At 31.6% G+C, this 27919-nt stretch overlaps 3 protein-coding genes across 3 annotated transcripts; 1 reads left to right on the top strand and 2 right to left on the bottom strand.

Moving 5' to 3' along the window:
- The first annotated feature begins 54 nt into the window (after positions 1-54).
- On the top strand, positions 55-27872 carry LOC123657056 (casein kinase I). Its single transcript, XM_045592654.1, has 8 exons — positions 55-114; positions 246-429; positions 937-1047; positions 1865-2057; positions 3251-3393; positions 6514-6716; positions 9399-9558; positions 27832-27872. Exons 2-8 carry the CDS (start codon positions 339-341, stop codon positions 27849-27851), a joined length of 921 nt encoding a protein of 306 aa, XP_045448610.1. The 5' UTR covers positions 55-114; positions 246-338; the 3' UTR covers positions 27852-27872.
- Positions 19853-22529, bottom strand: LOC123657059 (L-xylulose reductase-like). The gene is made up of 5 exons (XM_045592656.1): positions 22421-22529; positions 21151-21403; positions 20700-20814; positions 20273-20475; positions 19853-20187 (listed from the first exon to the last, which is right to left on the bottom strand). The coding sequence occupies exons 1-5, from the start codon at positions 22470-22472 to the stop codon at positions 20076-20078; spliced, it is 735 nt and encodes a 244-aa protein (XP_045448612.1). The 5' UTR covers positions 22473-22529; the 3' UTR covers positions 19853-20075.
- Positions 22816-27412, bottom strand: LOC123657060 (D-erythrulose reductase-like). The gene is made up of 5 exons (XM_045592657.1): positions 27109-27412; positions 26706-26958; positions 25074-25188; positions 24222-24424; positions 22816-23507 (listed from the first exon to the last, which is right to left on the bottom strand). Exons 1-5 carry the CDS (start codon positions 27158-27160, stop codon positions 23396-23398), a joined length of 735 nt encoding a protein of 244 aa, XP_045448613.1. The 5' UTR covers positions 27161-27412; the 3' UTR covers positions 22816-23395.
- Positions 27873-27919: the final 47 nt, after the last annotated feature.

The raw sequence follows: 27919 nt of genomic DNA, 5'->3' as shown, positions 1-27919 counted from the left end.
GCTAACTAGAACGCATCATTTAAAAAACGAATGAACGGTCAGATAACATGATTACATTATCTGTGATAGTGAATTGAATTGAACGACTATTTGAGATACAAAAATTCGTCGAAGGTGCGTGTATGAAAAAGTGAAATAATTTGTATTTTATTTGTGAAAGAAATCTAGCTTTAATTATAATTTGCTGCTAATAAACAATAAGCAATTTGTTTCGGTTGACTTAAAGCTTAATGTATTTTCCCTAGCTTATAGTTCAATCTAATAAGTTCTGCGTCTGTCGCAAATATGGCCGTCCTGTAATGAATCGGTGGTCAGTGATATTATAGTAATTTCACATAATGCAAAATTTCAAAATGGAGCTTCGTGTCGGTAACAAATATCGATTAGGACGTAAAATTGGATCGGGATCATTTGGAGACATTTATTTAGGTAAGTTGGAAATGAAGTTATAGTAAACAAAGAAAGATACTATTGTAGGCCAGCTGCACTTTTTTGTTTCGAAATAGCTGCAACTCCTTTCATGGTACATGATCATTAGATAATGAGGTTTTTACTTCAAGTACGATTATTTTGTAATATGCGATAGTAATTTTCATATAGTTGTTTTTGAATAAGTGATAACATGTGACTTGTTAAACCTCATCTCTGAGGTGCTGTCTGATTATTGATTATAAATTAAATTAATAAAATAAAGGTAGCTCATCTAGTGGTTATACCTTAATATTGTTGATATCTTAATATATTGAATTTTTATCTTTAACGTATATTATTATTCACGACAAGTTTCTATAACTTTCTATAAATTTTAAAATAATAACTAACGAATGTCTTTTTAAATATTTTAAATTAAACAGCATAACCATCTTTTTTAGCACATGTTGATTAAGTACAGTTGTTTCTGATGTATTTTAGTATCTGAAAAATAATTGTTTTTAGGCACAGATATTGTAACGAAAAAGGAAGTAGCCATTAAATTAGAATGCAAGAAAACAAGGCATCCACAATTACACATAGAGAGTAAATTTTATAAACTGATGCAGGGAGGCAGTAAGTATATGGTTTATATGTTAACTATGCTGACATGAGATAAACTAATTTACCTATTGTATATTACCTATTGTATATACCTTTTCTTACTAATCTATTACACATCCTATAAATATGTAAATGAAGAACACAAATTGACTGTTAAGGTATACTAGAAACATGTACACTTCAAAATTTGATATTAATTAAGAAAAGAAAAAAAGTGAGAAAAGATCATTATAACTAATTTTTTTCATTCCATATGCAATGGTTGCTGTGTGATTACAGCATTAAGAATATAGCTACCCCCTCTCTTCCCGTGGGTGTTGTAAGAGGCGACTAAGGGATAACACAGTTCCATTACCACCTTGGAACTTATAAAGCTAACCAATGGCGGGATAACCATCCAACTGCTGGCTTTGAAATACACAGGTCGAAGACGTGCATCAGCATCTTCGGTGCAACAGAGCCAGCCCTGCGTTCACCAACCCGCCTGCCCAGCGTGGTGACTATGGGCAAAACACGAGTTCACTCCATTTTAGGCGTGAGCTTGTGGAGACCTATGTCCAGCAGTGGACTGTAATAGGCTGAAATGATGATGATGATGATAATGATAATGATAATGATAATGATGCAATGGTTGAGTTACTACCTACTACCAAATTATTAAATTATTTTATTTTATGTTATTATTAAATTATATTATTTATTTTATTTTATATTAATGTACCTATTATATCAGTTTTATAATTGCTTCAAATTTCAATAAATAACTGATGCGGAAATGTATGAATATGTAATTAAGAACTAATGTGTTATTATGATTTTATCCTAATAGTTGGTATACCAGCAATAAAATGGTGTGGCTCAGAGGGAGACTACAATGTAATGGTAATGGAACTGTTAGGTCCTTCCTTGGAAGACCTATTTAACTTTTGTGCTCGTCGTTTTTCCCTCAAGACTGTACTTATTCTCGCTGACCAACTCATCACTCGTATTGAGGACATTCATTATAGGAGTTTCATTCATAGGTAAGATTTCATTCATAATTAGAGACAAGTGGATTTTTATGTCTATTAATAAAAATTTAATTATTACATTATAAGTATGATGTATATTTTAGTTGTGATGGTATAAAAAATGTCTTCCCTAAACCTGATGTATTTTATGTTTGATGGAAACACTGTTTGTATCGTATAGTTTGTAATTTTATTTATTTGAAACAAAATGATAACAATATATGGGCCTTAGTGCTGTTTGCATTTTGTACCAGCTAACCTGGGTATGTGCAAAGTTTTATGTCTTGTGAAATTTTTGATATATATTAGTATTGAAGTAAATTTCAATCATACCAAAATTAAAAAAATTTTTTGAATTTCTCAATTATTTTTATACTTTTATGCTTTTCTTATTGGAACATTTTTTTAATGTCGTTTTGGGGACTATTTCAATATTTTAAACTTTTATAAGTAATTTTATTTCTAGATTAGTTTGAAATAGTATTTCAGTAATAAGTCAGTCTTAAAAAAGTTCAGAAATACTTGTATTTCTTTTTAACCGACTTTAAAAAAGGAGGAGGTTACTCAATTTGACCGTATATATATTTTAATGTATTTTCAGGCATAACTTCGTCGTTTATGAACCGATTTTGATAATTCTTTTTTTGTTGGAAAGAAAATATTCCAATGATAAATAAACCAGAATCTGATGATGGAATCCCAGAGAAATTGAGGGGAACCCTCGAAAATCGTAGTGACGACTAGTGCGTTAATTTTTTTCGTCTACTTACGTTGTATTACTTGTTGATGTAATAGAAGTCGAATTTTTCGTTTGCTAGCAAACACAATTATATATCTTAAAAACAGAATTATTAATATATAATATAGCTATTTCATCTATAACATCTATGCAATGGTATCAATGTCCAGAGTAACTTATGTTTATACTTGACGCAGGTCATTCTGCAGGTTAAAGATAACGACTAGAATGTTGTCTATAGGTTGGTAGCACGCAGTCTTGTTGACTGCTTGATACAATTTCCGTAATTGATTTGAGATGCATTCAATCTAATGCTATATATGTACAAGGCCAAACAATTTGCTTATTTGTACATTATATTATACTTAAGTTTAGAATCAATCAAATTTAATAATATTGTGATATTCTCAGTCTGACACTTATTCTATTGTATCTAATTTTAAATATCTATCATATTATTTTTCAGAGATATAAAACCTGACAACTTTTTAATGGGCCTTGGAAAAAAAGGAAATTTAGTGTACATTATAGATTTTGGATTAGCCAAGAAGTACAAAGACTCACGCACCAACCAACATATACCATACAGAGAAAACAAAAACTTGACAGGTGAGTAAACTGCATAAGTAGAGATAGTTGTTCTGGTTTTTGAATTACAATTATTGAAAATTGTATATATCTTGACAAAAATGCTTTATATTTATTGTATACAGTAGTACCATTTCAGTATGATTTAATTTATTATATATAGTTAGTCATGTAAATATGAATATGACATATATTGATATATTTAAGTGGGACTACTATCATGTAATTATAGATTACATATGATAAAAAAGTTAACTTCATTAAAAAAATAACTACATCATATACATATATTAATACGCTGAGGTTATCCGGCATACGCGAGGTCCGCATCTACACAGATGGCTCCAAAATGGGGTCTGGCACCGGTGCCGGAGTGTACTCACAAGACCTCAATATCAACTTATCACTAACGCTGGGCCAACACAGCTCCATCTTTCAATGTGAGTGTGTTGCGATAACCCATGCAGCCACCGCCGTCCTGTCAAAAGGCATTACGGATTGCAATATCCGTATTCTGTCGGACAGCATGGCCGTACTTAAAGCACTAGAGAGCAATTCGACTAACTCTAGTCTTATATACGAATGTCATCAAACCCTGGAAGTATTAGCCTCACATAATGAGGTAATCCTCCAGTGGATAAAAGGACATAGTGGATCGCGCGGAAACGATGCTGCCGACGAGCTTGCAAGACAGGGGTCCAATACAACGGTTGCCGGCCCAACCATCTTATTGCCGCTACCATTTGGACAACTGCGCTCGTGGGTAAGGCAACGTACACGTGCAAATCACAATGCCCTTTGGGCAAACCAGACCGGCTGTAGACAGTCCAAATTGGTACTCACGGAAGTATCACCGCACCTAGCGTGCCGACTGCTCAGTCTCAACCGCCTGGACATCAGAATAGTTGTTGGCACGATTACCGGCCACATGGCACTCAATCACCAACTATTCATCATGAATGCAACAGACAGCCCTCTTTGCAGGGGCTGTCTGGCTGCTGAAGAAACAGCCGCCCACGTAATCCTGGAATGCGAGGGAGTGGCCGCACACCGGGCTACCATCCTTAAGGAAATAAGGACGCTCCGAGAAGCCTGTGAACGCCCCAGGAGGCTTCTGAGCTTCTGGAAGGAGCTGGGCTGGCTGAACTAGTCGGCCCACTTTTCACGCATAATGGACCACTTTTGCGTCTAAATGCGGAAAACCGAGCCCACTACAATACAATACAATACGCTGAGGTTAAGATGTTTGCCTCCCTTTTTAGAAAAAAACCTCACAATTACTCCACATCATTAGATAGTATAAAACAAAACTCCTTCCCGCTGTCTGTATGCTTAGATCTTTAAAACTACGCAACGGATTTAGATGCGGTTTTCTTTAGTCAATAGAGTGATTCCAGAGGAAGTTTTATATGTATAATACATGCACAGTAGAGGAACACTGATAGTTTTTGCAACCGTGCAAAGCCGCGGCGGGTCAATATATTAAATAAAATACTACGCGTTGGCGCAACGGTCACAGCACTAGTTTGTGGCTGTTGTGCTGGCGGTTGCGGGTTTGATCCCGGCACATTATAAACATTTGTATTTAATATCAAATTAAATAATCGTTTCGCAACCTTTAGCCTGTAACATCCCACTGCTGGGCGTAGACCTCTTTCCCCACGTAGGAGAAGGATCAGAGCTTCACTCTCCAATTCTTGTTGCAAATGTAAATTTGTTGTTAATTCCCTACTATGAGTAAAGATCGCTATCAGGTGTACATGATGACAACCGGAACCGACGCCTTAGCTCTCCGAGGCACGGTGACACCCACAAGAACTGCATAAACACCCAGACCACGGTACACATGAGTTGTGGAGGCCTATGTCCAGCAGTGAACTGCAATAGGCTGAAGTTATGATGATGAGTGATGAATTTACAGAAATTAATATTATGTAAACTTAAGCTTATTTCTTGGGAATTTAAGAATATTTTTTAGGATTTTTTAATATATGTGAAGACAGTGGCCTAGAAATGATATGTTAATTTTGTAATGTCAGAAACTTACAATATTATCATTTTTTGTCAAAGCTAATCATTATTTATCTTATTAATATCAAAAATTACTTATACATTACTCATAAAAGTTATATTCGGTTTTTATAAATTAGTTATAACTAATGTGTAGCTACTACCAATTGAGAATTTAGATTAGGAAGATATATGGGAGAGTGGGCAAGAAATTGTATTAGAATGTCAAGTAATTTTCCTGGTACTGGATAACGCTATTTGACAGATAACGTTATACAATAGATAGTATTTAATACGTAATTTTACGGCCCTTAAAAATACAGAATCACAATAATAACTTATAAAATTTTGCGATGATCGAAATCAATGCCATTTAAACAGAGCTTTAACTATCATAGTTTTTCTTAGCTACAACAAAGGGACGTGGCGTGAGGGTAGTTGCATCAAGCTAATCGTCATCGTTCTGAGAATCGCTTATATTCATATTAATAATACTCATAAGATATTTATTTTAATTATATTGTGTAATTGATTATAATAATATACATAATATGATTGATGATGAAATGCTGTGTAACTAAAATATTAAAATTAATAGGAACCAATAATGTATCCCTCTAAATAACTTACCAATTACCCATTTTACGTGATTATTTTTATAAGTTATCCTTGATTCTATCATATATTATTTGTTACATTTCAAAGAAAATAGGCAATTTTTCCGGTGAAAGCTCCCATGTGACTTAATTTATTTCGAGATTTTCAACAATTATCTTTCATATTTCAATCAATTTACACAACACCTCTACATTATATTGTTGAAAATCGCATGAATGAAAAATCCATCTCAAAAGCAATTCTTAAGTTTTTTTTTTTTTTTTTTTTTACGAACAGACAGACGCGCCATTAGAATTTCTTTTATAATATGTAATTATTTAGTGGTTGCCTTCATTAGGCAGCATTCAAGGTATTTTGCACCGCTATTACCTGGATCCGATATAACAACTGATGTTCCACTGCTAACTTAAAATAGTTATATGATTACTAACTTATTTATTACAGATATAAAAATTAAAAAGTATATAATAATTCAAGTTAAATAATGGCATTAATCAACATTTCTTGTTTTAGGTACAGCGAGATACGCATCAATAAACACTCACTTAGGCATTGAACAATCACGACGCGATGATTTGGAGTCACTCGGATACGTTCTAATGTACTTCAACCGCGGCAGTTTGCCGTGGCAAGGTCTTAAAGCGGCGACCAAACGTCAGAAATACGAAAGGATATCTGAGAAGAAATTATCAACACCTTTTGACGAGCTTTGCAAAGTAAGTTTATTTTAACGTAACTGACACGGCGAACTTCGTACCACCATATTTTTTTTCTTGAATATGTTAATTTTCTTACATACAAACTGTCTCTGGACAACAAACAACAAAAAAAAAAAAAAAATTATCCAATTTGGTACTGGTTAGGTGGGCGAACCAAATACATATGCTATGTACACACGGTCACTTTTTCCTAAAATGGGTAACTTAATACTTATGTTATAGGTAACAAGCTACTGATTCATCTTTTGTCAGTATATTTAACATAAAGAACTAAGAAAAAACAATTCGTAATTAAAATAAAAATATACAATTACTATCTGACTTGATTTAATTGTTAAATTTCGTCTGATATTAATTATTTATCATACATGCTAATATGCTAAGGTTAAGAAAAAAAATCCCCTAATACATACACATAAATTATATATCATTTTATAGATAAATGCTTGCTCTACTGGCACCAACAAATTAAAAATTTATTATTGCTTTTGTTTTTGTAAATTATAATTAAGATTATATGGCTTTAATTTTGAAACAACGTTAACATGATTGACGGTCGGTAATTTTTTTTTGTTCAATTTTAAATCATTTAATATATAAATAATTTATTGTAATTTTGTTAAGTGATAATTATTATACTTATTTAGTGCAAATTATTCGCATAGGTGGCACAACCATAATTTGTGTATGTGTTGTTAGCCCATAAGTGGTGTTTACATTTATATACAACAAATTTTTCTCAATATTAAATGTTGGTTAACATAATAAATAAATAATGTAATGAGAATTAAATATCCATAAAATATTCTTTGTTAAGTGGTGGTGGTTAATTACGTATTTACTGTTATTATATTAAACTAGGCTTTATCTAAAAATTTTATAATGTTGATAAAAATGTTTGACAAACATCTCGACTTATTTGACTAACCTACTTCAAAAAGGAAGAGATTCTCAATTCGATTAGTTTTTAGGCATGTACACCGATTACGCCAAGATTTCTGATCCGATTTACGTGATTCTTTTTTCTTTAATGTGGAATAGTTTTCATTTGGTCCTATAACAATTTAATTTTGTTTGACTCGGTAGTTACATTTTATGAGCATTTTTGTTCACTTGGACGATGTAATTTTCACGATTTTGTATACGACTTTTTTTCTCCCTGACCTGATCCTACCTGATCTTATCCTGAAAAGGTGTACTATAGTTTACAAAACAATCTATTATAAACACACTAAAAAGCAAATAATAACTTGATAAAGATTTAATTTTAAACACGTTTTCGTATGCAAACCTGTAAATAAGTATCTGTAATAAAATACTATTATTATTTTATATGTGCTTCCTACTGATAAGTTTGAAGTTGGTGCCAAGCCAAATGGCATCCGAGGCTTCTCTGAGACCTTGTGCGGGGTGGTTTTGACTAAAACAAAACAATCCAAGTATAGTAAGAATTTTATTACAATAATTTATCAGTGTTAATTTAAGTTGCTTATAATATTAAGTTTTATTTTGTAAGGGCTTGGCACTGACTTCAAACTCATCACTGGGTAGCACATACAAATGGTATAGTAGTATTTTATTAAAGGTGAGGTTGACTTATTTCTTCATTATTTTTAACAATTATGTAGCTATTTATTTAAATGAAGTTAAATTTTTATTCACATGTAATCTATAATTATTTTTTCACCTTAAGCTAAACCATTCTTATTAAGCTTTCATCAATGTTGGCCCAATAATGTTTTTCTTTTTAGTCTACTTCAAAAAAGGAGGAAGTTCTCACTTCAACCGTTTTTCGTCGTCGTTGTGTGTTACCTCATACGTTTTTACTGGGCGTAAAGTGTTTGTTGATTTTCTCTTTGTTCTTGACGAACTGGTGGTTGTCGTGTGGTCTAATTTTTGAGCTAGATCTGACTAGTACTTTTTGAGTTGTCCCTACTAAAACGTCTTTGTCTTCATTTTATTAATTTATTTTATACTTTATTGTACACCACAAATATATTACAAACAAAGCATAAAGATAGTTACAGACAGTGAAGTACAATGGGCGGATTTATGGCTAATTAGCCATTTCTTCCAGAAAACCCAGACATAAAAAGGAAACATACTATCTAAATTGGGTAGGTGGTGTAGATGTATAATAAACTAACATACAAATGACTACATTCTAATACTTATAAAAAATACATAAATTTTATAACTTGTGTATGTAAATTGAAGTCAGTTTTTCTTTGTGAGCAAACACACAAAACCTATATAACCTATTAGGGCACAAGACTTTAACCTTTTGGACTAAGTAGTTGCTATGAATTGTGTTTATCAATATTAGGTATATGACTATGATAACAATATAGCCCGACTGGGGTAGTACCTCGACCTTACAGAAGATCACAGCAAAATAATACTGTTTTCAAGCAGTATTGTGATCCTGTTGGTGAGTAAGATGACCAGAGCTCCTGGGGGGATTGGGTCGACAACGCGCTTACGATGCTTCTAGTTTGGCAGGTGTCTATAAGCTACGGTAATCGCTTACCATCAGGTAAGCCGTACGCTTGTTTGCCGACCTAGTGACATAAAAAAAAAAATAACCGGAAACGCATTAGTCCCATGAATATGCCTATCTTTTTTAATAAGTGTTAATAAAAAATAACGTTTAGTTAATTTATAACTTATTGTTTCTAGAATCACCCTATCGAGTTCCAGCTCTACTTAAAGTACTGCCGGCGACTTCGTTTCGAAGAGAGACCTGACTACGGCCACCTTCGCCAGTTGTTCCGCACGCTCTTCCACCGACAGGGTTTCACTTATGACTTTGTCTACGACTGGAACATGCTCAAATTTGGTACGTACTATCAAATATTCAAATTTAAAATAGTAATAAAAGTAGAATAAGTTATACAGAAGGAGTAATCTGGATAGTCGAAATCATGTCTTCCCACTATAGTTTTGTGTGTAATCTACATCTAGACTGTGTAGAGCCAAGTCCTTTTTGCGTGTTTTTTTTGTCTCGACTGCGATTTTGGTGTAATATTATAATGAGTATCATCATACTTGTTGTATTTGCTGAAATTTTCATCAGTAGCTTTTCAGAAAACAAAAGGAACAACACAACCATCGTACACATTTTCATTGCCTACTTAGCCTACTCACGTTCACTGTAATTTTGTTGTATGTTGGTTATAGAACTAAAGTACTTGAGCGAATCTAGCGACATATCATTTTGTGTGGTTTTTTAGGTGGTTTCGAATTAGCTTGCCTTGCGTAATTCCATTGGGTCCATTGGGCTTGTAGTCTTTATTCTTATGTGTAATTTCTTATATGTTTGATAATATGGTTATGTATTATCATAGAGAATGCTTTTGGCCCTTATAGACCTTTGAAAATACTAGTAAGTAGTAGTAGTGGTAAGCTACATCATCAATTGTGCAAAATTTGTCTATTACGACTTAGCAATAACCACAAAACAAACAATATGTTTGTGAAAAATGTCAAAAATATACTTGCGGGGAAGATGTACACAAAAATATTACTACTTGTATTTGAATAAAATATTTATATATTATAGTGAAGCAAAAACTTTGTACCCCTTTTTATGAAAATTGCGCGGACGGAGGAGTATGAAATTTTGCACCCTTATAATTTATATACCAAAGGAGTGCAGAATGCTAATATTTTTTTTTTAATTATGGATAAAAATACATTAAATCAATTTAAAAAAAATACACACTACCATGTATTTGACACACACGCATATGTACTCTTTTGTTTATTGTTAAAGTCTATTGTTAAATTATGGTCGAATTTCGACCATTGGGCGACTACTAGTACAAATTTATTAGTATTTATTTATTTCTTTTCAATTGAAGCAATGTTTTTGAAGTGAATACTTCTTTAGCCGCGTTGGGCACTTTTTGATAGGGGAAAATCTTAAGGGTTCGCGTCATCGACATGCTCATGACTGGCGCACGCGCAGCGGCCGCGTGCTGTGTGCGTTCACGTCACTGATATGACTGATGTTGATAATTTTAATTAAAACATGATGAAACTCAAAACTATAAGTTCTAAGCGTGCACCTCTATAGTCTACATAACTGCCATTTATTTTATTTTTGTTAAAACATACTAATAATCTATTTCTAACTAAAAAATAATACATTATAGTATAATTTATATATACAGGGTGTCCGGTAATTAATGGATAACCCCGCAGGTGCTTGTGGAGGGGCACAGGGCCAACCCAGAAAAAAATAAAAAATATATCTATCTGCAACGGTCTAGGGTTTATTTAAAAAAAAAAATAGGTACGAAATTCAATACCTTTGTTCAAACTTTTGGGCACTACGGCTGCAAATTCAAACGAATTGATTTTCTCTGGAAATAACCGTGGATAATCGGCCTTGCTAACGCGCCTTACAAAATATTTCTAGCCACAACTGTTTCTTTTTTTTTTAAATACTTCAAAATGAAAAATAGTGTATTCGAATTTTTATGATAAAGTTTGAGCACATGTAGTATAAAAAAACGTAGGGGGACCTAGGTGGCCCATAGTTTAAGAAACATGCCTACTTCATGAAGTTTCTTACATGGTATTTTACTCAATTTTTTTATTGTCAAATTACCGAGTTATTGCTACCAGTGTTTCTCTAGCCCTTTTTTTCTTAAAACCGAAACAAATAATAAAATAAGAGTTTTATTTCGAAAATCAGTGAAAGTGCATTTTAGGGTGGTTGGGGTGTTGTTAATAATTCAAACAAAAATTTCAAATACGTAGTTTTATAATAATTGTAAAAATAAATAATACGTTCAAATTGTTTGGCACCTACTCTAATACAGGCTCTACATCTTCTTATGAACGACTTTTTAATAGGCGCGAATACCTGCGCTCTCCAATTTCTCGAGCCTCTTCTTTTTATGTGCTTATAATGATAAATTGATATTTGTTTTTAGTGAAATAAATAGTAAATGGAGTTTTATAAATGTCCGTAAGCTAATGTGTTGTGAGAGTAAGTGATAAATGCGGAAAAAACGAGAATTACCATTGACAGGAATTTTTTTACCAAATAAGACTCTTCAAAAAAAAATGGAATATATATATATATATATATATATATATATATATATATATATATATATATATATATATATATATATATATATATATATATATATATATATATATCGCTGGTCCCGGGCAATAAAGCGGTATACGCCGGTTACACCCTTTTTAATGTTATTTAATTTTTGGCTTCTCTGAGTATCAATCTATCACTCTTATTTTTTTCAGTTTTTTTTATTAATATTTCGTTAGAATAAATGACAATAACCGTTTTATTGCATGGATAATTCTCTTACGACTAAGCTATGTATTATTGCATTACTCTAAGAAAAATAACACAAAAAACCGGTGAACATCTTTACAGTAATTGTTAATAATCTTGCAATTAAAATAGTATCATCTATGAATTGTATTATAAATTTTTTTAATTATTTCATTAAAAAATTATACGATTTGTTTTTAAAAAAATATTTTTAAAAGCTTAAATTGGTAAAAAAAATAGCTTTCATTTGACATATTGAACGTCTGTTTTGGATCACTGTACACTGCACTATAAACAAATTAGCTTCTTTTATTTCTCCTGTAAAATTTGATTTTTGATATTACCGCTTTATTGCCCGGGGACAGCGATATATATATACTTACCACATAGTTATTCTTCTACAATGCAGTCATTTTGACTGCTTTTGGGCATAATAGGTTTTATATACAATATATTGTATTGGGTTGCCAACCCTTCCCATTCAATCCTCACACACAAATACAAAAGATATTTAAAATAATTAAATATTTTAATTATTTTTTTTATGTGTTTGTTAAATGATGTAAGTTTTTTTTAGATTTCCTTAACATTTCTTTGTTTTCTAAGAAAAATATAAAATTGTACTTATTTGGAAAATATTTGTAACTTTAAAATTTTATTACATTTTAACGGAGATACAAATGGAAAAAATCTGCATTATGTATCAATAAATACATATTCCACATATTACCATATTTTTTATACAGTTTTAAAGTAGAGGTTATTGAAAAATAGGACTTCAAAGTATTCATTTCGACCCCCAGATGAGATGGGTAAACACCCAGGGAGGCGGCTGATGAAAAGTTTAATAATTTTATACACAATATAAATCAAAATTTTGACAATCATTTTAAACACATAAAAACTATTAAAATACGAATTCCGAGAGTACAGATGACTAATATTTTTGAATATGACATTTCAAGATCTTGTTTTAAAATGCAAATAGGGATGTAAAAAGACTTTAAGGATCGACTTGTATAGTTCTGCAAATAAATTATATGTAGCCATAGATAAAGTAAAAAATATAGATAACGCACCTAGAACAGAAAAGTGAAGCCACTTTTTTAAAGATGTGTGAGTGAAGTGTTGACACTTTTTAAAAAAAGTTCCTAAAATTTTTATTAAAAAATTAATTTAATATAGTTAAAATGGGTATGTGGAAATAAAAACCTGTTTATAGTTTTAAATATATTTACTCCTTTTTTCGATTCAAATTGTTACATAAATCTATTGTAGCCGTGTTTTGATTTATTTAATTATATAAATCTGTGTCAATGAAAACTTGCGTTTTTAAGTAATTGATGATTCCTCTGAGGGGCAAGTTCCTGCTTTAAAGACGTCTAACTCTTTACTGTAATAAATTGATTTTATTTTTACATTTTTTTTTTAAATTAAGTTCCTGTTTTTTTAACTTTTCTCTTAGTTTATGTTTTCTAGGTGTATCAAAGATCGAATCTTGGTTAAGGACTGATTCAGACTCATCCGGTAGGTTCTAGAACAAAAAATATAACATTAAAATACGTAGTAGTAAGTAGCAGTATGTACTTGATGGTACTCTGCGAAGTCCACGTTTTGTACTGTACATGTCAGCTTTATCAAAATGGTTTGAACAAACCACATTAGATGAGGATGGCTGTCGTTGTAGTTCATTTCGGCTCAGTCGTAAAGCAGCTACCCATTCATCTCCTATTAAAATATTCGTTGGAAACCTAAAACCATGATATTTAGTAGTAAAATATTTAAAACAGAAACAAACGAGTGTGAGTAGTGAAATAAATTTTAAACAGAAACAAACGAGTTAAAAATTCATATTTAACTTGACTTCAATTTAGGAGAAACATAAAAATCACACAATAAAAAAAAAAAAACAATAATGTTGTCCACTTTCTACTTAATTATTTTTCTATGATTGCCTACAATTTACTTACCCGCATTTTGGGCTAATGGAAATAAAAATTACTGGTAACAGTCCCTCGGTACGTCATTTCGGGACATCGAAATTATAAGTTCCGAATAACCTCAATATTATTTTGGAATAACAAGAAATATAAAGTTTTGTATGTACTTACGTGTGAAACGATATTTCTTCAGACTTTTTATTCCCTTTGGCATTGTTTTTGCACCATTTAATTACATAAGAACGGCATTTTGAAGGCAAAGTTACTGTACGAGGCCCCGTGAGATACTAACGAAAATGAGCGTAGTTTGATGCATATGTGTGCGTGAGCGCGTGTGTTTACTTGAAGGAGCCGAGTTTTGTGGCTTCAGTAACAACAAAGGCCGCGCATTATCTACTTTTTTTAACTTGATCTATGTATGTAGCGTATAAGAATATGTTTTATTTCAGAACTCTAAGGTTTATTAAAAAATTATGTTAAGGTTTTGATGATTAAGATAACCAAAAAATAACACCCAACACTTAAAGCGTTAATAAATGTAAAAGAAAAATGTGTTTGCTCGCAAACGAAAAAAAAACCGTCTTTAATTACATCGACAAGTAATACAATGTAGGTGGACGACAAAATATGAGGTAACATAAAAAAAATACTGTGCAATTGAGAACCTGGTCCTTTTTTGAAGTAGCCTGTAGGTTTGGAAAACAAACTATAACAAAAACTCAGCTACCTTCCATCGCTTCCATCTGACACATCACTGTGGAATTGTAGTGGATAATTCCTTTAAATTATTATTTCTTATTTTTTTTTCTTGGATTTAATAGGTCTCTTTAAGTGGCTATGCTTAAAAAACGAATGCGAGACATTAATATTATATTGTTTACGTAAATGGTGTTTATGGCGATAACATTTAACCCAACATGAGCTTGCATATTTATTGATAAAAAATGTTTGGTCTCGTTGAAGGCGTATTTTGTACGGAACCAATTTAGGAGTTATTTTTAAACTATGACTTAGTCAATAGCAATTCTTTTATAACCTAGATCTTTTTTTTATACAGATTCATCAAGTGGAGGTTTAATATTAAGATGAAGTAATAATGTTTTTTTTTTTAAATGTCGCTTTTGTGTGGTATTTATAAAAATGTAAAAGTTGCTTTATAAGTGCTAATTTATTTGTTATTTTTTATTTATTTATTTTAATTTTGGTTTTGTTTTGCTTTCGTACAAAGATATCGAATCCCTTATTTTTTTTTTGTATTGATACTTACACTTGTAAAAATTCATGGTAAAAATTCATGCAGATTGATTCAAGGCTAGAAGCTATGACACGTAGGAATGGCGAAAATATTGAAACTAGGTTTCCGAGTTCTTGAGAAGTCTGAAATATATAAAATTGTTTCAGATATTGCAGCGGTTTCGATTTGAGTTGTGTCACTTTCTTTAAGCTGTAGTAGCTATTAATTATTTAGTTTTTTTTGATTCCCCATTAAATTTTACAGGACTCCCGCGTGTATATGTACATCCAATCGACCGCAACCAGACAAGACGTCAGGATCAAAAACAGGAACCAGTTAACAGTATGTATTACGTACATAGATGAAAAAGAAAGATGGACGTGTCAAAATTTCGTAATATAATTTGGTTGGGTAGTCTAAAGCCCCATATAACCTTGTCCTTTTCGCCTTTATTTAGTGTCCATAGGTTTGAATCAATCTGCAAAGGTTTTTTTTCTTGGTAGATAGTAAATTTCTTTGTGCATTCTTCTCTGCATAAAAAGCTTGTGTTTTTAGGGTAAGGTGTCGTTTGAAGGTGTGTCAATATGAAAATGAAGTATCTCTGATCGTGGTGTGTGGCTATAAAATGGTTATGGTATTATTATTTTCGAAATTGACGGCTAAAAGTTATACTTAAAAAAACTACACGGCATAAAATGAAAATCTACATCGTACCTCTAAAGACAAACTCATGTTTCAGTGTTCTCAATTGGCGTGTTTTCTTTAAATTAACTCGTCTATAATTTAGAAGAAATCGTTCTTTTTTTGTATAAAGCTGCTTTCGCAACTAATGTTAACTTTTATTTTTAGCCGATTTGTTGCCGACTTTTTAAAATTTGTGACAACAACTGTAACAAAACACACTACATGACACATAACACATGATTTACATCATGCAGCATATACTATTTGCTACAATATATATTATTTATAATATGTATAATAAATTCCATAAATATATTTTTAAAATAAATATTGTATTTATACCATAGCGCAGTCGAGTATGAAAAAACATAACGTGCATCGGTACTTATCCAATAAGATAAAAATAGCCCCCGTCATAGTACAAAATTCAACATAAGGAATATATATCCTCATGTGTTTAATGAAAATGATCCAGTTCATAATACATACATCAACACATATCTGAGAGGTTGCTTAGTGAAATCGCGTCCAGACTATGTTAATTAATTAATAAAATAAATAAATTAAGGGGGGTAAGTCGAGGTAGGTATCATCCTTTCACTGCAAATTAAAACCGTGCTTATGCGCTAATTGGACGGTTTGTGCAGAACTAAGTTACCTTCTTAATTTATTTACTGAATCGATTAATTAACGTTGTCCGGACACGATTTCATTATGCAACCTATCAGATATATGTGTACAGGATCATTTTCACGAAGCCCACGAAGGCGTACATTCCTTACGGCGGATCGTAGAGCATGAATGTAAAGGAGCGGTGAGTAATCAGTTTGTCGTCGGTTCCGCAGCGCCGACGGCGGGCGCGGCGGCGGGCGCGGCGGGCGCGGGCGCGGCGGCGGCGGGCGCGGGCGCGGCGCCGGGCGCGGCCGTGGCCGCCGTGTCCGAGTGGCGGTGAGGCGGCCCGCGCACCCGCGCACGCGCCCGATGCCTCCGAATGCATGTTCAGTGTTAAAACTAAGGATCAATTTTGTACGCATTCATGTTAACGTTAACGTTTATATTGTAAATTACTCGTAGAGAATCGAGTGGGTGGACTCGGCCCGTTTGGCCGTAGCCGGTGGGGCCTAAGCGTCTGTTGTACTTTATGCTCAGTTATATTTAGATGTAAGACGCTCGAGGTGTGCGAGGCGAGAGTGACGCGTGTGTCGGCGGTCGCGCCGCGCACGGGAGGCGTGGCTCCGGACGGTTCGACGCGGCGCCCGCGCGTCGAACGTCGTGTGTGACTGCCCTCGACGAAAGCATTTATTTGATAAAATCTTGACTCTAAAAGTGGTTTTACCGACTATTTCGCATCCGATAAATTGTGTATTATGAATAATGTTCGGCCAATTCGAGAAGTGCCGTTTTGTTGTACTATTAGAAAAAAAAAATGTTCATTTTATTTTCATACTTGGTTGTACAATTTAAAATTGCTACTCCTTAAGTTATATTTTTATTGTGAAGTGGGAGTTAATGTGCAATATATAATTTCTTAAAAATTTTGTCTTCCATTGACATATTTGCGATCGCACCTTTAGAATTCGGATTGCCTAATTTTACTACTGCATGTTAATCATTTGACACGTCCAGCCACTGCCATAGGTTTAATTAGGTAGGTTGTTTTTTTTTAAATAGCCATTTCTCCATTACACAACATAGATTTTGACTTTAATTTATGGAAGACAATGTTGTTTACTATTCTTCGATTGGTTACTACATCTTGAATTTAAATTAAATAATAGGCGTTAATTCCTTTTACAAAACTATACATCTATCTAAATAACTTTGATCTCATATATTTTACCAAAATCTTTTACCTATGTAACTTATTTTGTAAGCTACATAAGCGTAATATTAAGTGCAGACTATCTGTAGCTACAGAGCAACCGATATTGATGACAAATGTGTTAACCATATGAAATTAACAATGATCTACATTTGTCTTTTATAATGTAGTCACAAAATTATTATTGGATGCGTAGTTACTTGCAAGGTATTCACCCTTCAGATGTGCCTCGGTAATGCCACTACCGAGATAAATTTTATAAATGTAATTTTAAACTAGGTACGTAATGAACTATGGTACTAGTTATTAAATTTAAAGCAAAATGCTAGATATATTAATCTAAGGTTTAACTTAGAAAAAGGTTATTTTTATCAGTACCTGCCTTTTGATTTTGTGTATTTTCATATCTCTCCTTTAAGTCATTATTTTCGAAAAGTTAAATACTGTAAAAGTTTATGGTAAACCTCGTTTATGTTTTTACACATTTTACTTCTCTTGTATCTTAATTATAAATTCACCTTTTTGTATGTAAATAATATAAATGATGAGATAAAATATATGTTCTATTGATCAATGAGTCGTAGCTTCAAAAGACAGTGTTTGTATATATTCATGATTTATAAAATCTCATTTCATCTTTTTAGTTAAATACATGGCGATATATCTTAGATATTTGTATAATAAAACGGAATAATGTAAAGAAAATATAATTTTCACTTTTTATTACATATTAGAATTTGTACTGGATTAATCGTAAATTGTTATCTGAGAATTTTCGAACTCAAATATGTACGTCAAAATTATAACTAACATCAGCGATTCTTTTTGCGTTTGTTTAATAATCTCAAATGGCAATGTAATTATTTAGTAGTATAAGAGTCGATAACTTTCTCAGGTTAGGTGTGCGAATAATTAATAATAATTACTAGTTTTAAATCATCCATATCTAATATGACTGAGAATTAGGTTCAATTTTATGTAAATATTATATTAATATTTTGTTAATGGATTGGATTGATGAAGCAGGAAAATAAGTCTTGTGTATAAGATATTCCATAAGCTTTTAGTTATTAAATAAATTTTGCATTAGTTTTTTATTAATTTGTTTGAAAAACAACACATCGAAAGATGAACTGTGTTGTGAATTGAATTTTAACACAGCTATTTCGTCCTCTATCGCAGTTAAGGAAAATACCTCCTTGACTTTGGTTATTGTTAGTTTAGTCAACAGTATTTGTAACATTTTTTTTTTCAAATCTGATTTTCTTGATGTTCGAATTGAATTCAAATATAATCAAAAAGCTTTTTTTTTTCAATATCCCATACCTCTTCTTAGTCGAGTGCCAACCGTTTAAGTATCGGCATATTGTAGTGTGAGCGCTGTTTGATAATAATGGAAAGATACAATGTTAATATTACCCAAATATATTTTAATGATATTGTTTTACTAATACTTATAGACACGTTTATTCTAGACAGGTTAGGATAAAAAATCCCATCGGGGAACGTAATTATTGTGCCGACGACAAGGATTCATTGGTGTTGAAGTTAGCCTCTGAGTTCACGCTGGTCCTCACGTGAATGAGACAGCGATCTCGCGTACAGTGAGTGTGTACTTTACCTATGTGAAGTGACGTACAGATGTAAGAGTGCATGGAAGAACGCTACCTGACGTGACTAGGTCTGCTTTATACCAACTGTCCGCTCTGATTGACGAAAGACTCTTTATCGACTTAATATTGTATATAATCAACTATTGTAACACTGATGTCTAAGTAGATAGGTACTTAGGTAAGCCAGGAACACTGTTTTTTACAATATTCTAGGTAAATAAATATATTAATATTAGGTAACTGTTGTAGTATATAAATCGATATAATTTCGGCTCTCGTTCCTTAATGTATTAATTGCCTCCCGTTTTTTCCGTAGCCGAGCATCGTGTACAGCTTTATACTGATTAACTAATAAAATGGTCTTAGACATCAGTGATCTGGATACTACTGCGAAAGGAGGGAACGGATCAGTAGACGTAGGATAAGGGAATTAGGCAATGGAAGCTTTTAATGGATTTAATAAATTCTAAATTTAAGAATAAGGGAAGTGTTCCCTCCATTTTGAATATATAACGAAACTAATATGTAAAATGTAATAGGTCGTGTATTTCAAAAATGTTTGATTTACATGTTGTCATGTTTCTTTACGAAATCTGTATATGCTGGCCCACGTAGCTTTGCATATTAATATGCTTTTATTACATAAATTTATTACGCTTGCATTGTTTTCTACGTCCAGTATGTATCGATTCCTTTGGCACAATAAACTGAATAAAATAAGAATAATAAATTGTATTTATTCATAGAACTTATGTTGCAAGAAAACCTCCATCCACAGGCAGCTGAACTCCATTAATCATACTAGCATTGTCACTGAGAAGAAACACGATTGCGTTCACAGCTTCTTGGACTTCGCCGAATCTATAAACATATCAGAACAAATTAGGAGATAAATATTTACAGTTTAGTTATTAAAGAAATGGTTACTTAAACATTGGCCTCTTACCTGCCCAGTGGTATTTTTGAGAGGAACGCTTGCGCTTTCTCAGGATCTGCCCAAGCTCGCCTGCCCAATTCCGTCATAATGACTGTCGGGTTGATCGTATTTACCCTTATTCCATGAGGACCTAGTTCAAGAGCCATAATACGTGTCATAGAATCTACGGCACCTTTGGACGCAGCGTACGCTAAGTGATCCTTTATTGCCGCCTGTTGATTTTTTATACTCTGTATTAATTGCTATCTCTTACTAATTTCATAAAAATATAGATGTGTAAAGTTTTTAAAATCACATTTGAAATATTATCTGCTTTAGTTTTATTTAAATGAATATAGAATTATTTTATTTACATCATTACTTATATTTTAAACATGGATTTTTTTTTATTCCAAATACCTAATGTTATTACTTTTAAATAAAAATATTTGCTTACTTTTGACACTTGAGAAGATATATTGACTATGGAGCCTTTTATGCCATTTTCTATCATTTTCTTTGCTACAATCTGGCTGACGTTCAGGATAGCTTTCACATTAACATTCATAGTTCTGAAACGAACAAAGTATAAAATGCAATATTTGTATTATATTTATTTATTTTTTATTTTTACACTTCATTGTAGGTACACCAAACAAAAAATAGAATAAATGTTGCTTAACATTAACCAAAATTAGTAGAAAAATGTACAAAAGGCTATTGCTAAAAAGCAATCTCTTCCAGGCAACTTCAGCGCAAATATGATATATCGAAGGTATAGGTGTACAGTTTAATGTTATAGAAAATAATGTGAAACAACTCAATAAATAGACATACATATATCATTATATATTATACATAAATATTTATAGACAGCAGACATCTGAATTTAATAATACACCACTTACGCATCAAAAGCTTCCGGAGAGCACTCTAAAAATGGTTCATTGTGAATATATCCTGCACAGTTGACTAATCCGTCGAAAATGCCCAGAGAATCGACCACTTGCCGTGTCTTGGGCCAGTCTCGAAGGTCAACGCAAGCAATTTCTACAGAAGGAACTTCTCTTTTCAATGCTTCTAAATTGTCCGCTTGCTGTGACAGTGCGACTACTTTAGCACCGAACCGCCACAATTCTAAAACTGTTCCTTTTCCTATACCTGTTAAAAAATATCAGATATGGAAGTAAATGTGTTAAAAAATTAAGTTCATTTATAAAGGTAGTAAAAATATTTAAGTAGAAAAATTAAGCGAAGCCTCTACATTTTTCTTACTAAAGGAGTGGTCGCCCAGTAGTCGAAATTCGACCATAGTTAATTTAGATTATAAGTTTGAACCAACCATTGAGCTCTTATTACTTAGGTAGTACATTATACTGGTAGGAACATTATTAAGGTTCTGCTGTCAAAAACTACACTTCTATAATAATATACAAAATATATATATATATGCGAGTGTGTGGCAAATACATGGTAGTGTGTAATTTTCTATCCATTTTTTTTTAAATATAATCTTTTTCACTCCTCTATATAAGCTGTAAGTGTGCGAAATATCATACCTACTCCGTCGGCACAATTTTCGTAAAAAGGAGTACAAAGTTTTTGCTTCACGTACCTATTAATTAAAGAAATGAAATTACGCCATTTAGGGTATGTTTTACCGTTTGTAGATAGACCTTTATTTGACGGATGTCGGTATCCAACAGATACAAGTATGATGCATTGTTCTTTTCTACCATCAAAGTTCACTAAATTTATGAGATTTCTAATCGCGCATTTTATGTAGGTACATATGAATCTAAAAGTTATAGTTTATCAAGGAATGTACAACATGTCATAATGCCTTATTGTACCTCCTACTGTTAAAGTTTATCAACTTATTTGCAGGATAAACGTTTTCTACAATTATATTTGCGAAACCGGTTCTTAGGGTAAAAATGGCTCGATAACAGGTATAGGGTAAAGATGGCAAGATAAAGGGTACGACTGCACTAAATTAGATAAATCTTTCTTTTGTTTTTGATAGGTATTGTCAGAAGGTCGGTATAAAAAAAACTTAAAAATTATCGATATATCTACAAAAAAAAAAAAAAAAAAAAATAGAGTTGCAAAATTCGTCGGAGCAGCTTGATTGTAACAATTTTAATGAAAATAGGTAAACAAGTAAAGTTAATTTACCTTGACATCCTCCCGTTATTAATATTCTTTTTCCTTCAAAATATTTATACATCTTCACTGAATCGTTGACTAAGTAAGAATTGTCTTATTAAGTATGTTTCTGTATTATCTTTCTTCCGAATAAGAATTATCTAAACGTCGATTCAAACATATACAATAAGTTTCGATATGATAAGGCCATAATAAAATGATAATAAGTCTAATATTCAAAACAAGTCGCGCGTACAGCTATGCTATGTGTAAATACTGGAAAAGTACCTCACTACCTTACTAGGTAGGTGTTAACTAAGCATAAATGTTTGGTAGGATTCGACATTTGTTAATAGAAAAAGAATATAATAGTAAGTTCTATAATTACGAAAATTAAAAGTTAGTTAAACAAATAAAACACAAAATTTGTATATAAATTGTATTTTTCTTAAAATATGTCAACATAATTATGGCATTTTATTTCCGACGTTTTTAAGATTATAAGGGTTTTAAGGTATGTTTTAGATAGGTACTTAGTTATAATAATAAAAACTTATCTTCTTATTATATTTATCTTTTTAAGGTGCAAACAGTTGCGCGTCCAAAAAAAAATTATAGTTTTAATTTATTGCTTCATTACGGAATTCTGTACAACTTTAAAAGTAACAATTATTTTAAGGTATTATTTTTGAGGTTTTATTTTTAAGATATTAAAATTATTGGTTATTGTAGATTCATTCTTATCAAGAAAACTAACTACAAAAGCATCATATAGACAACGTTAATTTAAAGGCACTAAGTATTTATGAAAATATTAATGAAATTTTGTTGACTAAAAATTAGTAATTTAACAACAAAGGCATTATTTTCTTTGGTAATAATTATTATACACAATAATAAGTAATAATTAACAGATCTCACATAATTATACAAGGTAATAAATGATTTAAAAAATGTCAAAGGAACTTTTCGAGTTCCATATCTTTGGTTCTTGGGTCATACAAGTTATGTAGCAAGAAAACCTCCGTCAATAGGCAGTTCTACGCCATTTATCATGCTCGATTTTTCACTCAGTAGAAAAACAACTGCATTAACCACCTCCGTGACTTCTCCAAATCTGAAAAATATTTTGAATTTTCAATTCTGTAAGTTTTTCTTTTAACTTTCTTTATTCGACCATAACCAAGGCGTCTACAAAAATCGTGGTAATAATATGTTCATCAATTAATTTTAATATAACACTTTTATTTTTAATATTATTCTTAAAAAAAAAGCAATACGTAATATACCAGATTGTTTATTATGCTATGATAACCTACATCAGAGGCCAATATGTGGGTTATTTTTATCACATTAAATAAGTTTTTAATACCCAAGTCTAAACAGAACAATAATTTTTTGAACGGCAAATTCTGTACATTCAATATTTTTAAAAAATTATTGTATTTGTTTTATGTTCAAAAACTTTTTTTTCAATTTGTGTGAAAGTATATTTTTAAGAATATTAAAAATGTTTTTAATGAAACAGTATAAATACTATATAACTTTTATACCACATTTTCAAATAACATTTTTTAAGTACTTCTGTTACTGGATACAAACATCGCAATATTCCTCATATGCATAGGGGGAATAGAATATATATTTTTTTTTTAACTAATGGCAAACGAGCGGACAGTTTAGCTAATGGTAAGCAGTTACAGTAGCCTATAGACAATTGCAACACCAAAAGCATCGCAAGCGCTTTGTCAACCCTATCTCAATAATTATAAAATAACAGATGTAGCAGTTACTTTTTGTAATTATAAAATCAAGAGAAAACGATTAATACCTTCCGAGTGGTATTTTTGCTAACATTTCAGAACTCTTCTTGGGATCGGACCAACCGACTTTGGCCATAGCAGTCATAATAACAGTTGGATTAACAGAATTAACTCTTATTCCATAAGGTCCTAATTCCAAGGCCATTGCACGAGTTAGAGCATCCAATGCAGCTTTTGAAGCACTATATATGGCATGGTCTTTTAAAGCAGCCTAGAAAGGAACATTTCATACAAAATATTAATTACTCATATTTTGATAAAATAACAATATAAGTTAGTGTTAATTAGCTGTAAGAGCCAAATGAAATTGGAATGTTTTGAGTAATTAATGGTTTAATTGTTACAGTTCAGCACATATCTTTAGATTTAAAGTGTTTAAATAGAGATGATAAAACAAATAGAAGAACAAGTCAAAGCATCTTATTAAATAATATAGATATGATTTTATATGAACACTAGTTGTGCCTGCCCCTTCGTCCACGAGGAATTTAACAAAAAGTTATTGTTCAATTTGCAGATATGAAATAAATTTCTCAAATAAAGTACTAGTTACTCCTTATTACATCAGCTATCTGCCAGTGAAAGTCCCGTCAAAATCGGTCCAGCCGTTTTAGAGATTAGCCACAACAAACAGACAGACACACAAAAATTGTAAAATAAGTTATTTTGGATATGTACCCTGTAACCAGCCATATATATGCATTTAGTAAAAAGTGGTTATTTTAATATTACAAACAGACACTCCAATTTTATTTATTTGTACAGATGTATAATTCAAACTTGACATACAACATTTAAGTATCAGTAACATGAACAAATACTGATAAGCTATCTAATAATAAAATACAATTATATTATACCTTTGATGCTTGAGATGATATATTCACTATAGTACCGGGAGTTTTATTTTCTACCATTTTTCTAGCAACAACTTGGCTTATATTTAATACAGCTTTAACATTGATGTCAAATGTTCTGTAATTGTGAAAAGAGAATATATATGTTAAAAAAGACAAATGTATATAAACACATGTGATTTTTACAAGTTACAAGCATATGAATAATTCTAAAAGCTTGACTTTTTGTTTGGAAATCAAAAAAATTGTTTACAAATAAATACTATTAAATACTAATGATATTTCATTATGCCTTTGTAGCATTGTTCTACAAAATGAAATCTTTTCAGGATAATCTCGCTCATGGCAAACATGTCCACTATCCATCTCTCTCATCATTTTGTCGTAATATTAGGAAACTACCAAGAGCTTATGAGAATAAAAACCATTTGAACTGAATAAAGTGAGTTAGCAAAAATTGGGTTACTTGAGAGGTTTATTATTTTTAACCGACTTCCAAAAAAGGAGGAGGTTCTCAATTCGACTGTATTTTTTTTTTTTTTATGTATGTTACATCAGAAATTTTGCCCGCGTTGACCGATTTCGACAAATTTTGTTTTAATCGAAAGGTGATGTGTGCCAATTGGTCCCATTTAAATTTATTTGAGATCTAACAACTACTTTTCGAGTTATATCTAATAATGCGTTTTTACTTGACGCTTTTTTCGTCGACCTACGTTGTATTATACCGCATAACTTTCTACTGGATGTACCGATTTTGATAATTCTTTTTTTTGTTGGAAAGGGGATATCCTTAGTTTGGTACCGTGATAAGGAAACCAGGATCTGATGATGGGATCCCAGAGAAATCGGGGGAAACTCTCGAAAATCTGTAATAACTTTTTACTGGGTGTACCGATTTTGATAATTTTTAATTTAATCGAAAGCTGATGTTTATCATGTGGTCACATATAAATTTTATCGAGATCTGATAATTACTTTTTGAGTAATCTTTGATAACGCGTAGTTGCTTGACTATTTTTTCGTCGATCTACGTTGTATTACTTGTCGATGTAATTGAAGTCGGTTTTTTTTTCGTTTGCGAGCAAACACAATTATTTACTCGTTTTTTTTTAGTATGAAACTAACAAGTATTATACCATTGTACAATCCTGATTAAATGCGCAAACTTTTAATGGCTTTTGCCAAGACACTTAAGCACATTTTTTTTAAAGGAAGTCCTTTTTAACTCGACAAATTTTGAAATTTTTTAATTAATAGTTCCACAAATCGTCTTAATTTTAGAAAACTTTGGGCGATTGTGTCATTATTTTTAGCTCTGGTTCTAGAAATGTTATTTAAGATTACGGTTTCACAATTTAAATGAACAAAAATAATAAAAATTAACCACCACAACCGAAAAATGGTTAGTTTGACCAAATTTCTAAGTTTTTCTTAAATGCCCATAATTTTCAAACTGCATAGGGTAGATTTTTTTTTGTTTTTTCTCATGATAGTTACAATCAATCTTATCACTCCGTTTCAGCTTGACATTGAGTTTTGGGACACCCTGTGTGTGTGTGTGTGTGTGTGTATATATATATATTTTATATAATTTGTTTTGATAGGTAGGAAATAATTAAGCGTAATACACACTTGTTAAAATCAGTTGGAGAACATGTTAAGAAGGGTTCGCATACTGCAACAGCTGCATTGTTCACTAGCGCATCAAAATGTCCTAAGGATTCTACAACTTGTCTAGTTTTATCCCAATCACTGATATCGATATCCACAATGTCTATGGATGGATATTCGCTTTGTAAACTTTCTAAGTGAGTTCTCGTTCTGGATAGTGCAACTATATTAGCTCCAGCTCTCCACAGTTCAATCGCAATACCTCTACCTATGCCTGAAATTTAAAAATTTATTTATGACAACTAAAACAAAAAAAATTTTAGATTAGTCTTTCCTCGTGGTTATTTTATCTATTAAAATCTAAGCCGGTTATATGTGCTGTGTGCGTTTTATCATTCCAATTATTAACTTAAATCGAACTAACCTTGTCCGGCACCGGTAACAAGTATTCTTTTTCCTTTAAATGAGATTTCCATTCTGTATATTGTACTTGAATAAAAAATAATCTTAAGAAGATTTACGATCAATACATATAACAAAGTTAAACTACCTATTGAGATTAAATATGCATAATATGACACAGTATTCTAAATTTACAACTTCACAAAAGAAATTGCTATTTTCCCTATTAGTGTAAAGTCGCTTTTGCAAATATGCAAAAGTTTTAGAAATAAAATGATGATGAAAAGTTATTTGCACACTTTTGACACTTGATCTTAAATGACAATTGTAATGGTAAGTTCAACTATTATATACTGGAAAAATAGCATGCCGGAGTTGACATTCTACATGGCAACACTGAAATTATGTTCATCAACATCAACGCATTGTTATTATTTACATCCCAGTCTCTGCATAAAATTTTAGAAATATTTCAGTTATATATGTGATTCCTTTAATTTATAATTTGGTATCTATATATAATTTTTTTTTTTATATATTAGACTATTTTATGCAATAAGAAAGAATTTTGACCCTGTCACAAAATCATCCCTATAATATTTTTAAATAGATAAGTAGGTAATTTAAAAAGATTAATCAGCTAAAAAATAGTTATAGGTTCTATATTTTTTTATTTGTACTGAATGTAAAAAATTCCGTTTAAATAAAACTAGATGATCCGTACCTTTTTTTGTTTGTATCGCAGGAGAACCCATTTACGGGTGATTTCCAGGACGCCCGGGTAGGCAGTCCTAGACCGTAGTATGTCAGCCTCAGCACTTGGGGGTGCAATA

Source organism: Melitaea cinxia, chromosome 10, assembly GCF_905220565.1.
Source record: "Melitaea cinxia chromosome 10, ilMelCinx1.1, whole genome shotgun sequence".
NCBI lineage: Eukaryota > Metazoa > Arthropoda > Insecta > Lepidoptera > Nymphalidae > Melitaea > Melitaea cinxia.
Note: the sequence above shows the minus strand (reverse complement) of the source record. Positions and strands in the feature narration are given on the sequence as shown.

Coding starts and splice junctions, on each gene's coding strand:
- LOC123657056 (XM_045592654.1), top strand. CDS start 339: ATGCAAAATTTCAAAATGGAGCTTCGTGTCGGTAACAAATATCGATTA. Junction 1,048..1,864: donor TAAACTGATGCAGGGAGGCA/GTAAGTATATGG, acceptor TTATCCTAATAG/TTGGTATACCAGCAATAAAA. Junction 2,058..3,250: donor TATAGGAGTTTCATTCATAG/GTAAGATTTCAT, acceptor ATTATTTTTCAG/AGATATAAAACCTGACAACT.
- LOC123657059 (XM_045592656.1), bottom strand. CDS start 22,472: ATGTATAAATATTTTGAAGGAAAAAGAATATTAATAACGGGAGGATGT. Junction 20,815..21,150: donor TCTCCGGAAGCTTTTGATGC/GTAAGTGGTGTA, acceptor TGTTCGTTTCAG/AACTATGAATGTTAATGTGA. Junction 20,188..20,272: donor TCAAAAATACCACTGGGCAG/GTAAGAGGCCAA, acceptor ATATGTTTATAG/ATTCGGCGAAGTCCAAGAAG.
- LOC123657060 (XM_045592657.1), bottom strand. CDS start 27,160: ATGGAAATCTCATTTAAAGGAAAAAGAATACTTGTTACCGGTGCCGGA. Junction 26,959..27,108: donor TGTTACCGGTGCCGGACAAG/GTTAGTTCGATT, acceptor TTTAAATTTCAG/GCATAGGTAGAGGTATTGCG. Junction 24,425..25,073: donor TATCATCTCAAGCATCAAAG/GTATAATATAAT, acceptor GTTCCTTTCTAG/GCTGCTTTAAAAGACCATGC.